The following is a 14766-nucleotide window of genomic DNA, read 5'->3' as shown; positions in this document are numbered from 1 at the left end:
TTCTCACACACACACACACACTTTAAAGTGTTTATTAGGTACCCAGCATGAACCATACAGTGCACATTCAGTCTTTAAGCAAAATACATACAATATTTCTTTTAAACACAGAAGAAATATCAAATACATTTAATTCCATAATATATATATATATATAATTATTTTTAGTAGCTGATATACTGAGATGTTCATTTATAAAATTATTTTAAATAGCAAAATTGTATGCAGCTGTAGGTCACTGAACACTTAGCTCTCGTTTTAATATTGAGGAACATTGAAAAAACTAATATACTGCAATATAAGCAAACGATTATTATTTCTCTCAATAAATAGAATATATCACCAAGTAATCAACCTGCATTATCTGAATTTTAAGTGCTGTAAAAATGTCCATTTGCAGCCATATCTGTTGCTTAACATTCTAATTGAGGGCAGACTGAGACGAGCAGCTTTCAAACTCACACTTCACTCCGCTGATGCTGTCAACGCTCGGCTGGCTGTTGACCCGCTGATGTGTGTGAGAGAGAGGAAAGGTTTCGGAGCGCGAAATCCGCCCTCGGCCGTTTGAGGATCCAGACGAACTGTCTATCACCAGCCTCATGAACTCTGGTGCAGTGAATCGACGCAGCAGTCTGTTCCCCAGGCCCATTAACCCTGGCGTACGGCTTGGGATCTTCCCAGGCTCCAGCTCCTCTCTGGCAAACAGCAGTTTGTTGTGTCTGCCAGTCGGGCCAAAGCTTCCCCTCTTCTGCTGCTCTCTTCTGCTTGGTGGAGCTATGTCATTAGCCTCTTTTCTCTGTGATTTAACATTCTCCTCGAGTCCTAGCACAGGCTGACTCTTGCCGTTTAAAAGAGGTTTTGGCACCGAGACAGTTTTGTCGGCATCGTTTGTCATGCCCCGGGTGTTCCCTTGACAGTCCATCTTGTCTATCAGGCATCTCTCATCCTGTAGCGATGCTCTCTTTAATTTGCTGGCTGACAGGCTAATGTCACGCACATCACCCTGATAGGACTGCTTTCTGCTGCTCCGAAGGTCCAGGTTAAATGACTTTGCTTTTCCCCAGAGAGGAAAACTTACTAGTGTTTTCTCTTGGAGTCCAGTGTCTCGACTGACATCTTTCTGGCTTGGCTCAGGCAGAGAGTTCAGTGTTTTAGCTCTTAGTTCTCTAAGCTGGCAGTTTTGTAGTTGTTTGGCAGTGACGCGAACGCTGTTATCCCCTTCAATCTTGCTTGTCTCTATCTGAGGAGGCAGAGCCCAGCTGTGGTGATGGTTGTTGTCTTGAGATTGGCTCCTGGGACATCTGGAGCTGTTCCACAGTCCGCTGCTGTCTCCAATCTTCAGCTGTCTCTGAAATATCCCTGGCAGTTGGTCTTCATTATTATTCAGCTGCTTGGAGAACCTCTCCACAACATGCCTGGGGAGCCTGTTGGGCAGCCGGCACTCTCCTTCATCGATGGTAACCGAATCAGCAAGTGGATCATCACTGCCAACACCCCTCCTGCAAGGAAAATTCAGAATCTGCACACACTGGTTGTGTCCGAAGAAGTTGGCCACCTCGATGGCTGAGTGACCAGCATTATTGGTTTTGTTCAGCTTCAGTCCCAGTCTTTTAAAAGCCCGGACCAGAAACTCCAGAACCTGGCTGTGCCCAGAAAAGGCAGCATACATCAGAGCGCTGTTACCCCAGGCGTCAAAGATGTCTGGGTCAGCATTGAACTGCACTAAAAGCTTGACCACGTCCAGGTGACCCATCTCACAGGCATGGCTCAGGGCAGTGCGACCGTCCTCATCCTGACAGTTGACATCAGCCCCTTTCTCCAGCAGCAGCTGGGTGAACTTGGCCCTGCTCCTAGAGTCTTGCAGGCAGACAGCGTGCATGAGCGGGGTGCGGCTGTTTTCGGTCTTAGAGTTGATGATGCGTCCGTCCAAGGCGTCCAGGATGAAGCGTGCGAGGTGAACTTTACCACCGTGCATGGCATCTAGGAAGGTCTTGGTGCCAGAGCCCTGGCGTAAATCTTTCGGCCGCATCATTCTTAAACAGCTACTTGTGGAGCTGAGCCTTCAAGTGAGCTGAGACAGAAGGTGACGAATAGGGAGAGAAAGTGTGTAGCAAGTTCTATGAGGCTTTCCGTGTTGACAGTGAGTGTATTTACCTCAGAGTAAGACTCAGAGAGGAGCTGCCAGTGTTTTTATACCTCCCTCTCCACATGCCCTCCCCACGTTGCCTAGGAAACAAACGTCTGAGGACCATTATGCAGTGGCAGCATCCATTCACCGCAAGCACTCTCTGCCTGGAGAGAAATATATGCTATTTGAACAGAATAATTACTCAAGGAGAAAAACATGGCCAGTGTTTTTAACGTGAGCTCTGTGAGGTTATAACCTCACAGAGCTCACGTTAAAAACCTTTCCTTTGATACAAATTAACTTAAAAAATGTCTGCTGCATATAGAATATATAGATATCAAGGGCAATCCAGCCTTATGTGAAACCTATGATTATGGCATAATGTTGAGTGCCATTTACATTTAAGGCTATGCTGTTATCAGGACACTTACCAATGGTTTGAGGGTAGATTGAAGACTTTGAGAGGTCACTTCAAAAGGGAGTGAGGGAAAATTAACATTTAGATTATTTTTTCTTCCAACATGCCTTTTAAATACTGCATCTATCGTTTGATAGATCCATCCACCCTGCGGTTCTGCTTGCAGTTTGCTTCATCCACAAATCATAATACATTGTAGGTTTAATTATACTACTCTATTGTGCCTTGACTTTCTCAAGGTTTTACAATAATGACTTTGCCTGAAGGTCTTTTTTTGCCATGGAAAATAAGAAATCCAAAGAAAAAGGCAGTGAAAGCCTTCTTTTATTAGCTTATTGAATGTATTGAACAATAATGTTTTTATGAGAATAGCAGCATAATTATCTGTTGCTTTCTGAAGTAACACTGAAAATAAATGTTAAATGCCCTTGTGTTTGTGTGTATTTGAGTATGTCTATCCTGGCCTTGTAAGCAGGTAATTCTGCTCTGCTTCAGGTAGTTTTGCCTTTTACTACTATTAACAACAAAAGCTTTAAGTTTAAAAACTTGTTTTTTGAATTTTTTGTAAAGGACCCCTTTACGCAGGGGTTTCTCCTCCACAAGACCAGACTTTCATTTTAATTGCTAATATTAATCTCAGCAGGGCCAAAACTGTGCCAAACAGTAGAGGTGAGAGAAATATTACCTTTCTCGCTGTTCACCATCCGGTTTCATCAAACCCTCAGCGGGTCTTTTAAACAGCATCGAGAGAATTTATCAACATAAACCAACACTTCCTCCTGGTTGTCTTTCAGTGGATGGAGGCTATTATTTTAATACAGACGTGTTATTTTCATCATAAAGATATTTCATCGCCACATCTTTTTATAACAAGGTCATATCATGGCAAAATCTTCGTAGATTTAAGTACTTATAATGCCAGAGATGCCACTCTAGATTTAGCTTCACAATGTCCGGATCCACAGGTGTTAGGTCCTTAGGATTAATGCTCTGCCTTCAAAGCATATATATTATCCATTGAAAGGAAGTCGTAACTCAGTCCAAATAATAAAAAGGCAAAACTGAATTACTGATGAATGGAAGATGAATGGAACATAAAGCTTGGTATATACAATAAAACAAGACAAGAGTCTACAGCCGTGCTAGCAGCTCTTTGAGGCTGGGCCGAGGCAAAGTGTCGCTTTGAGCTAAATGCTGAAATAACAAAAATAACGTCAGAAATAATAAAATAACGTCAGAAATAACAACACTTGGCTTACATGCTGGCTTAAAGCTTTAGTGCGTAACTTTTTGATATTAATGAACGTCGGTTACATTCAAGCCATTGCCAAATTTGTTGGGTTGTACCATCTTCATATTGCCTGTTAGCATACTAAGGGAATCTGAATGCCTGTAACAAAATAAATGGCAATAGATCCAATAGTTGTTGAGTAATTTCACTCAGACCAACAAGTGTGAACCTCATGATGGTGCTAGAGGAAAAATCAGGAAACACCAAAGTAATTAGGATTCATCCTCTGGTGAACATAATAAAATTCGTAGCAGTCCATATAATAATTGTTGAGATATTTCAGTCTGGACCAAAGTGGTCCGACCAACAGCAGATCAACATTGCCATTCTTAGAGCCACGGCTGGTAGGCAGCGTTTTGTTAAGTTGATTGTTATTGCACTTGTATATAGTAGGCTATACTATTTTTCTGCAACAACCTCCCATTCCTCGTCATTCCAAAAGTTGTTCACCTGAGTTGAAATCTGGAGTAAAAGCTGTGAGCGTAAACTGAAATACCTGTCATGTTCCTGGAACGATCACGTTGTGATGAGCACATGGTGCATCATAGGCTACTGCTGGATAATAGAAGGTTATTGTCCAGTAACATTTTAACCCTTGTGTTGTCCTCCCGGGTCAAAAACTTTTTTCGACACCTACTTACTTACTACCACTAGTTTTACACTACTTTTTTGAATTCATGGTCAATAAACCATGTAAACCAATTATACTAGAGCTGCAAAGATTAATCAATTGAACGATTAGTTGTTAACTATTAAAATAATTGGCAACTATTTTGATCATCTATTAAAGGTGTAGTAGGTAAGACTTATAAAACTAACTTTCTGTCACATTTGCTGAAACTGACCCTATCCATATCCAGTAGAACTACATGAAGCAGGTCATTTAAAAAAAATAAATCAGGCTTCTCTCGCACCACCTACAGGCTGTAGTGCGATTTGCAAAAATCCACAGCTCCCTGTTCAGATGCACCAATCAAGGCAAGGGGGGTGTCTATCACTGCTAATGCACACATATTCATTCTCCCTTGTGGGGGGAGGGGCTTAGGAGACCGTTTTGGGCTTTAGCAGAAAGGGGGGAGGGACTGAGAAGTTGCTGATGTTCAAATTTTTTGGCTAAGTCCTGGAACTTCGCAATCCTACCTACAGCACCTTTAATCGGTTTGAGTAATTTCTTATGAAAAAAGTGTAAAAAATATCTGATTCCAGTTTCTTAAATGTTAATATTCTCTAGTTTTTTCACTCCTCTATGACCATAAACTAAACATATTTGAGTTGTGGACAAGACAAAACATTTAAGGACATCATCTTGGGCTATCGTAAACACTGATCGACATTTTTCAAAATTTTCTGACATTTTATACACCAAACAACTAATTGATTACTCGAGAAAATTAACGACAGATGACTTGACATTGAAAATAATTGTTAGTTGCAGCCCTAAATTATACCTAATATTTTAGTTAAAAAACAGAAATTATGAATCATTTTGACAAACAGTTAAGATCAGAGGAACATAACCTGAAGTTTCCCGCAACTTCAACCAATCCCAGCAATCCCACATGCGCTCTGAGAGCCACTGACCAAGCGGGAGGGAGAACGATCATTTCCTTGTTTCTGATATGAAGACGAGACGTGTGTGACTCAAACATCTCACATTTACTAACAATACGTACAGCAAAAGACATTTCAGACCGTCCTGCCAACCTGTATACATGTTTTTTTGCAACTTTCACTGTTGACTTCATTGCAACAAACATACAAAAGACATCGCAACTTTATCGCAATTTGTTACAAAAGCTCCTGTGAAATCAGGCATTTTGGGCCGCGACAATCTTCAAAAAAAAGGCCACGAAATCCTGGAGGGACTGAGTAGGTCAGGCTGATGGCATAACTCTTTGTCGGTCTTCTACACAGGAGGTTAAATGTGTTTTCTCAACGTTGACATCAAAAACATAAAACAAGACTCCAGCATCATGTCAGTACTGTAGTATTAATTGGAGGGTAAATATATAACAAAAATGAGGACACCTCTAGGATAGAAACTGATGAAACAGACATTGAATGTTGCAAGAGAATGATAACACTTTATCAGGTGTTCTAGTTTGAACGCTCTTTGACTTTAGCTTTTTCAGAAGGCAGTTCATCCAGAAATAGATTTGAGCCGTCTGGACTGCATGCATCCTGGCAGGCAGGTTGCGAGCTACACTTGAGTTATTGTGTTGGCCCCTGGCTACTGCTGATTATCTGTATGCGGGGTGACATTTTCTGCTCGAGCGGTTCGGTTTTATAAGAAAGGAAGAGTTCTGGATTGATAGATAGTCCATTTCAAAAAGAAATTCCAGGGGGTGGCTGTCTACCCTATGTATAGCTTTTTTTAATTCTAATCTTTATTTTTAGCAGACGGCAAACAAAATAAATATAGTTAATATCACTCTCTCTGTCTGGACTTGGATCATTTTGTGGTACAGTTTAGCAACAATTACCTGAAAATACTTAAAGTTCCACATTCTAGTGTTTAATTTTTAATATCACTTTTAAATATACATATAATAACGTGATTTTGCAGTTGTATTTACACCTTGTAGGCTATACCTTGTGTCATACCCAACATTATCTTAGTATTCATTTATCATAATAGCAAAAGTTGTTTTGTAGCTACTTAACAGTTACATCAATATCACTTCAGTACCAAGAAGAGTGCACACCATGGGTCTGAATGTATCAATAAAAAACTTTTTACCATGCAGCAACATTACATCATTGTAAACAGTTTTTATGAATATGTGTGAATAAAATCAGCAATTTTCCTAGTAGAATATGTTCTCTTAGCTCTGTTCACTTATGCTCACAAGGTCTGTGTGTTTCTCAAGGACACCTGTTTCAACTTCAAGATAATGGAGTTATGCAGTTAAATACAAGTTAATGTCCAGTTGTAGATGTCAAACCTTCTGTGTTTCATACTGACAAACCTGCAAATGTCTTTCCATTTTTGCAGTAGCTTACACATGTAGACCGTAGCACAGTGGAGCCAACTATCCCTGAAAAAGATCCTGCTGGGACTAAATCAAAACAGGACACACTTCTTATGGCAAGCCCTTTTAACCTTTAATCAACAGGGCTGACTAGTAGCGATTTAATTTTCTCTAGTTGAAATGACATTACATGTCAAAATCGCCTAAATTACCATATAATTTTTGGATATGTACGTAGGTCATTGAAGATATATACAATGCCATTTTGACTAGTAGAAATTCCATTTTTGATATATAAAATATGAAAAAAATCTTAAATATAATTGTTACTAGTACGAATATAATTAACTACTACCAGACAGACATAATAATTATAGGAACCATATAAACACTACAATGCCACCAGATTAGAGAGGTCCAGGAAAACATCAGATGCATAGCCTATTGTATATTTAATCTAACTTTTTTGCCTTTCAGTGTTTAAAACCAGTAAACAGAAAACCGTAAAAGTAAAGAATGGTAAAAGAAAAGAAAAATATGCCTCTATGCATGACATAAAACCACCACTCTACCATCCATTCACTGAATGTAAAAAATGGGCCAAGCAAAAATGAATGAAATGTGGATGAAATATTCAGAGTGTGAATGAATTGGTACCATGAGACTTGCTAATTGGGCAGATGTATTCAATAAAGCAGGGATGTCATGGTAAATACCTGATCTCCCATTCATTGCAGGCCAGGCCCAAGCAGGAGCCACTTTGAATGCCTGATTAGAAATTAAAGCTCGTGTCAAGTTAAGGTGTTATCGGCAGCCCTAAACGTCTTAATTAGCCACTGGGGAGAATGCACTTTCAGTGCCACAAAATCAACAGGTTCTTTTGAGAAAAATGGAAATGGAAACAATAAATGGAAACAAACCACTGAGCTGAGCCCCCTTGGTAACTCCACTTAGCTATTAACACCTGGGATTAAATTATTGCATGAGGAGAAGGTAGGAAATGATGTTCATCCGGGACCAGAATCAACAAGGCTCATTCATTCGTCAACTAAAAATGTTTTCTTACCAGTGACTCAACATGTCCTCATCCTCCATGGACTACTTCATCTTCTGTCTGCTAATTGAGCACACCTGACAATAACATGGTTGAGGCTATCCCCTGCTCTACACTGTGAAAAACAGGATACAACTGTGACCTTCATTTTCCATGCCCTGCACAAATGTATTAAGAGAAACATATTGGCAGCTAAGGCATAATTAACCTATTCAAGTTCAAATCTGTAACCTGATAACATGTCATTTTCCTAGGACATGTCACCATTTTTAGAGACTCCAGACTTCTTGATTTCCGCCTTATGTCCTAATATCAAATCACAACAAAACACAATTGGACTTTGTTTCCTCACAGTTATGTAACATCTTAACACAGGTAGCTCTGTCATTTGAGCGGTGGGGGATAATAGCTCCTGCTGGGACAAAAGCACTGAATTGATGCATTCATATTCAGCAAGAACAATCATGTGTCTGTGTGTCCATTCAGTTCCTCTTATGCCCTTTGATTTGATACAAGGACACAGCAGTCTTAGGTTGAATGGAGATTTCACACGCCTTCCGTTCCAGGAAAGAGGCACCAGCTGGCCTGCTGTCACTGTGTAACCATGGTGTGCTTGTATCATCGCTAAGGTGCAGGCAAGGTCACTGTGGCTGTCCCACAGCAGAGAGAAAATGTCATGTGAAACAGCAGAATCTCTTTAGATGAACTTCCAACCTTAATAAAAGTCACTTTGCTGCTGTGTTCAGGGTTTGTTCCCTGATTATTTAAAAAAAAAAAAAATCAAAAGGCAGGTATTGTTATATTTTTCATTTCTGTCACAAGACTAAGAACAGATAGCAAGGCAGAGCTGGAGAGAGGACAATTACATATAGTTACAGGGTTGCAGATAAAGACTCTGACAGCAAACCAGGAGCTGCCACTCATAGGGGCCACTGATATGTTATTGGCCAGGAGGTGGCCCCCTCAGCGCCGTTGCTCTCTCTGCTCACAACAATTATCTCCCTGACTCTGCCACGACCAGATGGTAAACAGTAGGCTGTTCCCTCAGCCTTTGGAGTTAGGGGGCTCTAATATCAGTTCTCAGACGGAGACATTTTGGACAACAGAGAATTAGCACCTACAGCATGACTGGCCTATGTTCATTTGCCATGGCAATTGGGGGGGGGGGGTTAATAGTTTAAGAGGAAAAGAAGTACTGCAAAGTGGAAGTGCAAAATGCAAATTGAGACCGAATGTTTGCTGGTTTTGCATAGATGAGCAAATCAATTACTTATTTAAAAGGGGCGGTACTGGATACATGTGAATGTGGCCGTAAAACATTTTCACATATCTGGGAACGGTCTGTTAGAGCCGTGTGGAGGAAATCCCAGTCCGCTGTTTTTTTCCCAGTATTCCGAGTACAGCCCCTTTAAAGCAAATGATACCTGCACACTGCATAAAAGATGTTACAAATGTTTAGCCACACTAGCAGCAAGTCTCTAGGGATGGTGGTCGGTGGGTTGGTCCACCACTTTGGTCTTGATGGGAATATCTGTTGGATGGATTGTCATGAAATATTGTACAGACATTCATGTTCCCCTCAGGATGAATTGTAATGACTTTGGTAATCCTCGTCAGGTCAAAATTTCCATTTTGCCATTGGGTTTATGATCAGCCTGCAAACCTAATAGGAATAGTTTAACATTTCTTCTTCTTAGCAAGCTTATGTAAACATTTAGTTCAAAGCACAGCTGTGCTAACACATTTGACTGCTGAAGACAATGCTGGGTTAAAATGTCACTTGGCCTAAATACAACACTGTATTTGCACCTAACTATCTCCCTGCGCAATCAATATTCATATAATTTTAGTTTAAAAGTCAGGTTTAATGTGTGCATATGCCATAACAAATTCCAAGATAAAGCAGACTTGTCAGCAACATTTCTTTACGTTAATCTGAAAATACACAGTAACAGACATAGCATGTCTCAGATGTACAAGGAATCGAACTTGTCACTGGTTTCCTGTTGAACAAGAGGACTTGAATCTGTGTCAACAATACGTTTTGCCATGCTGAGCCACAGTGCTGTTTCCCATGAGCCACCTGTACCCCCTCTTGTATCTATCAGGTCTGATGGAAATTCCTTTCCTGCAATGATACGGAAGAGATGGAGGGCCAGAGAGCTCCCTCTCCATCTCCCACCTGACAGGCACTATTTGTGGCCTTGCGGGCACGCTCACCTCTGACAGCTCAATAAATTGTTCAAATGGATAACAAATGTATATGGCCACATTGTAGGGAGATGGGTAACACTCAGCCGCACCTGGAGTAAAGGTCTGCCACACTTTTACATCCACAAAGAAAGTAGCAGCAAAAGGCAGGTTTGACTGGGTCAGAGAGAAAACAGAAATAAAGCACCTGGAGGCTTTAAGACAATAACAGATGCCAGGTTTTATTTCACCTGGTGTCTCAACTGCTGACACGGTTGCATCGTCTGTCTAGTTTTCTTAGCCGATCCTTTTTGTTTTGTGATCAACGTTTTATTGATTTTAAATATTTAACACACAGACCATATCAGTCACACCTCACCTCGAGACACAACAGCTCTGTAAATGGCAACCCTCCATGCTCCCCTCAAGGAACTTCACTTCTTTATAAATTTATCTATTTTCTCCTCCACATGCTCTGCCACTGACATTGTTTAGTGTTCACCTGCTAACTGCTCATACTGGCTCCTGTTGCTCTTTCTTTAGCTGCACGCAGTATACAGTGAATGTAGCTTTGAGTAAGAGCATAAGTTTCACATCAAATGAGCCCCCGGCATGACTGTATTTCTTTGAAAAGAGCCACTTTGTGACTCACCTGCCTTAAGTGCATAACATAAAATGAATGTTGCCATGACATGGTGGGTGTTACTGCGGCTCATGACATTTTCCACACCCACCATTTCTGTCAGTTGCTGCCCCGTGGAGCAGATATGTAAAAAAACTGACATATTTTCATATTCTAGCAGCTTCAAACAGATTGAAAAAGCCTCCAGGTGAATGGATTTAAGAATAAAAAGACTGCTTGGTCAACAGCACCGACTTTCCAATTCTCATTGAAGTCCCTGCACTCAGAAATCTGTTTTGCTGATTGTTACTTTAGTTGCATGTTTGACCTTCATTGTGTACTTTTTTTTTTCTTTCAATCAAAAGGAAGAAAGCAAAACCTTTGACTTTAATTCAAACTGTTAAACCTAAATCAAAGCCCTTATTTGACTTTGATGCCATATGATATAAGTCAATTCCACAATCTTTCACATCACTTCATGCCATGGACCCATTAACTCTGCAGACACAGGTGGACTGTGTAGATCATTATGTACAGTCATTTGCTGTACGAATAATGCATCTCAACGGTGCAGCGGCTGCCAGGTTTATGATACGACTCTTGGGTCTTGGTCGTAACTCACAGTGAGACAGATGCTCTCACCCCAGAGAGGTTGGGACCGTAATGGAGATATGAACAGGCAACAGTGTATCCAAACATTGCAAAGAGTCTGAGCTAGAGCAAAATAAACCCGACTTGAGCCTGATGGCATGAATTTTAGGTCCAAAAATGACTGGGGAGTATGAGAGTATCAGTCAAGTAGCCACGAGAGTGCTGTCTAGCACAGGCTTACAGTGTGTGTGTGTGTGTGTGTGTGTGTGTGTGTAGGTTTGTCTAAATGTAAGCACCATATCCTCAACACACGTAGGAAGTTGAAATTTGCATCCCTGAGAAAGTGAAGGCGCTCTCACAGGCCCTCGATGCTCATGTGACACACAGGAGATGAGCCTCCTGGAATACTTATAAGCCTGTTAATCCCATGCCATAACCATGATTTTATTTGGATTTTTTAAGTGAAACAAAAACATCTTCCTGCATCATGGTGAAAGCATGCATGCAAATAATGTATAAAGGAATCAGTATTTAATTGCAATCTTTTCTGCTGGCAATGGCCGACGTTGTCGCCCACGATAGGAAGATACACACTTTATATCATATTTAATATCTCCAGATCAATACAGTGTAAAGGCTTACTTTTTTGTTGTTGCTTAGAAGCAGAGCAATACGCAGTTTTAACAAGATCCTCTAACAATTATAGGCCATCCAGAAGCTTTTTTAATCCATTGTGGAATTACAGTGTCTTTGTAACATAAATAAATAATCAACTCACAACTCTCGGTTTTGTTTCGTGACCTTTCCACCCACATCTTTGTTTTTAGCTTCCTTAGCCATTAGCTCCAGCTTTCCAGCAGGATGTTTGGTGTCTTTGTAGTCCTTCCAGAAGTTTAGTAATCCGGCCGGGAAGACAGTGACTTTTCGGAGACTAATTCCAAAGCGATAAATCCCCGACTTAACGGCTATTTTGTGATCTTTCTGTATGAAAATAATAACAAATCTCTGCTCTCTTCGGGCAAGTCGGGACTTCTATGGACCTTTTTCACACCAGACATCTTTGACTTCTTGCCATAGTAAGAAAAGCACAGCTGAAATTGATACACTTAACGATGGCGCAATTCCATCAAGTGTCCCAGTGAGCTATTTCAGTGAGTCAGCGTGCACGATACCAGGGCCTCTCCTAAGTGGAATACAGCCATCATTAATGGTTTTGAATACACCTGTGCTTTTCCTACTATGACATGTCAACATGTCTGCCGTGAAAAAGGTCTATAGCAGACAGAAAATGAATCAGAGATGACACAACTAACCTTTTTGGATAAAAGCCTCCTTTTGTTAGTTACAGAGTTTAATTTTGTTTCCCCTGATTGCCAAGACTTGGGAGAACAATTTTCAAAAGCCAAAAGGTTTAGTTTTTTATCTTCTCTGTGTGATTTCAATACATATCTGTGAGCTTTCATTTACGTTTAGTCCTTTTCTTTATCTTTATAGTCATATGACAATTTATACATTTATGTGACATCCCTGCAGCATCTCTGAAAGCCCAGGTTCTCCTGAAAAAATGATGTATATAACTTGATTGTGCATAACAGGGTTGAGGTTACACAAGTATTAGTATACAAGGAGACCAGGGTGACCAAAGATGGGAAAAAATGGCTTAGACCTGGGAGGGTTAAAGGCAGTATAAGTACCATAAGTACACACACACACACACACACACACACACACACACACACACACACACACACACATGCAGCCTGTGACGTGTGTATGTGGGTGGTGTGGGTGCTTACTGTAATATTCATCCTGGATAGCATCCATTTTCAAGTCAAGTCTCCACCTCCTGTGGGTCAGGCCTGCTTCCTCACACAGGAAACAACAAGAGGATAAGAAAAGTAGTTCACTCTTCACCTGTGCTCTACAGTGTCCTCATTCTTTGTGCTCGTCTGACCAAAAATACACCATTTGTTTTTTTACCATGTTGTTTTAATCTTGCATTTTAGAATTGTGCTGAATTCAGTCTTTCACTTGCTGGGTTTTGTTTCTCTGTTGTTTTTCAGGATTACTGTAAAATAGACAGACAGCAAATGAGAAAAGCTACTGTACTGAACTGTGTTTCAGCTACTGCCAAGATTTAGTGGGACTGCATTGATGGCTGGTGTTAACAATTTTTATGCTTTTCATTTGTTATGAAAATCTCTAAATACATTCATTCAGAAAAAAATTATTTAAACATTAAACTTATGTAAACCCCTTTTAAGCAAAATACCATAGACAGTACTTGTTTGTGCTTTACGAATACCAAAAACATGCACCATATTGTCCATTTCATTCCATATTCTCATATGTAAAACATATTTACTGCATGTTAAACACTAGCATATAAGGGTTTTGCTTGATTATCTTTTGTATCCTCATTTTAGCCTTCATCCACCTTTTGTGTGCATTCATGCGTGCATGCATGCTCACGTGTGTGTGCTCTCCGTCCGGTGTGAGCAGCCAAGTGTTGCCTGGTGGCAAGATGGAAAGATCCTGCTCAGGCCATCCCTCTCCAGCTGGTATGAGACAGAGCTGCCAGAGTTGTCTTCAGCTTATGTAAGATTATCAGCCCGGTGATTCAAGACTGACTGGTTTCACACTCTCAAGCTCACAGTTCATCTGTGTTGTGCATGAGGTGGCAAGACTCTCAGGCACAAGCTGTGTCTCCCAGACGTGGTTTGTCCAGATCCTCCACTTTTAAATGTCAGTCATGTCATTTGATTCAGAAGACGGGAGTCACACAGAAAAGGAATAAGCGATACGGACAGATTGCTTTGAACGGTGAGTCAGAGGAAAGCTGTGTTCATTAATAAATGCATGCACGTGTAAACACTTAAAGAAACAAGTGCCTCTGATTTGATATGAAAGATTTCCCCGGTCTCTGTCATTTAATACACCATATATGGAGCCGACATTAGGTTGGAATATTCTTTATCTAAATTATTGTCATTTGCATTCACTCCATCCCACGTGCCTTTTGGGCTGTATTTTGAAAAGAGCACTCGATCCATCTCAGATCTCGTATCAGTTGGAGAGAAAAGACAATAATCTTCTTATTATAAATCTATCATGCTAAATTACACTGGCCATTGTAGAGGTTTGAGGCAATGCACAGAGAGATAAGGGGCTGGGAAGATGCTCCTTTGCAGTCATCACCAGCCTTTATGTACCAACAGAAACTCTTTACTCATTGTGCTTCTCAGATTGTGCTTCTCTTGTGTTCAGTTTTCTTGTGTCTTTGGACTCTCAGACATGCACCCTTTACAGATAGTACCACATTCTATAATTTACAAAGACCCAACAATTCCAGTAATTCCCACAAGAGCAAGCACTTAGCGACAGTGGCGAGGAAAAATTCCCTTTAGGGAGAAACTTCGGACAGACCCAGGCTCTTGATGAGCAGTTGTCTGCCGTTGGGGTTATGATGAACAGTGGCAATTATAGTCACAATAAAGATA

At 40.6% G+C, this 14766-nt stretch overlaps 1 protein-coding gene across 3 annotated transcripts; it reads right to left on the bottom strand.

Moving 5' to 3' along the window:
- Window positions 1–182: 182 nt before the first annotated feature.
- Window positions 183–12316, bottom strand: ankrd63 (ankyrin repeat domain 63). 3 transcript variants are annotated; one of them, XM_028566503.1, is made up of 3 exons: window positions 12045–12316; window positions 2155–2292; window positions 183–2071 (listed from the first exon to the last, which is right to left on the bottom strand). In XM_028566503.1, the coding sequence occupies exon 3, from the start codon at window positions 2030–2032 to the stop codon at window positions 422–424; it is 1611 nt and encodes a 536-aa protein (XP_028422304.1). In that variant the 5' UTR covers window positions 2033–2071; window positions 2155–2292; window positions 12045–12316; the 3' UTR covers window positions 183–421. The 3 variants fall into 3 exon arrangements, with proteins under 3 accessions (XP_028422304.1, XP_028422303.1, XP_028422305.1); XM_028566502.1 differs by lacking the exon at window positions 12045–12316 and adding an exon at window positions 7876–7961; XM_028566504.1 differs by lacking the exon at window positions 12045–12316 and adding an exon at window positions 7876–7961 and having other exon boundaries at window positions 183–2292.
- Window positions 12317–14766: the final 2450 nt, after the last annotated feature.

This window comes from Perca flavescens, chromosome 20 (assembly GCF_004354835.1).
Source record: "Perca flavescens isolate YP-PL-M2 chromosome 20, PFLA_1.0, whole genome shotgun sequence".
In the NCBI taxonomy this organism is placed as follows: domain Eukaryota; kingdom Metazoa; phylum Chordata; class Actinopteri; order Perciformes; family Percidae; genus Perca; species Perca flavescens.
This window is presented reverse-complemented; position numbering and strand designations above follow the sequence as displayed.

What these genes read in the sequence shown, in the direction of transcription:
- ankrd63 (XM_028566503.1), bottom strand. Translation starts at nt 2,032, where the DNA reads ATGATGCGGCCGAAAGATTTACGCCAGGGCTCTGGCACCAAGACCTTC.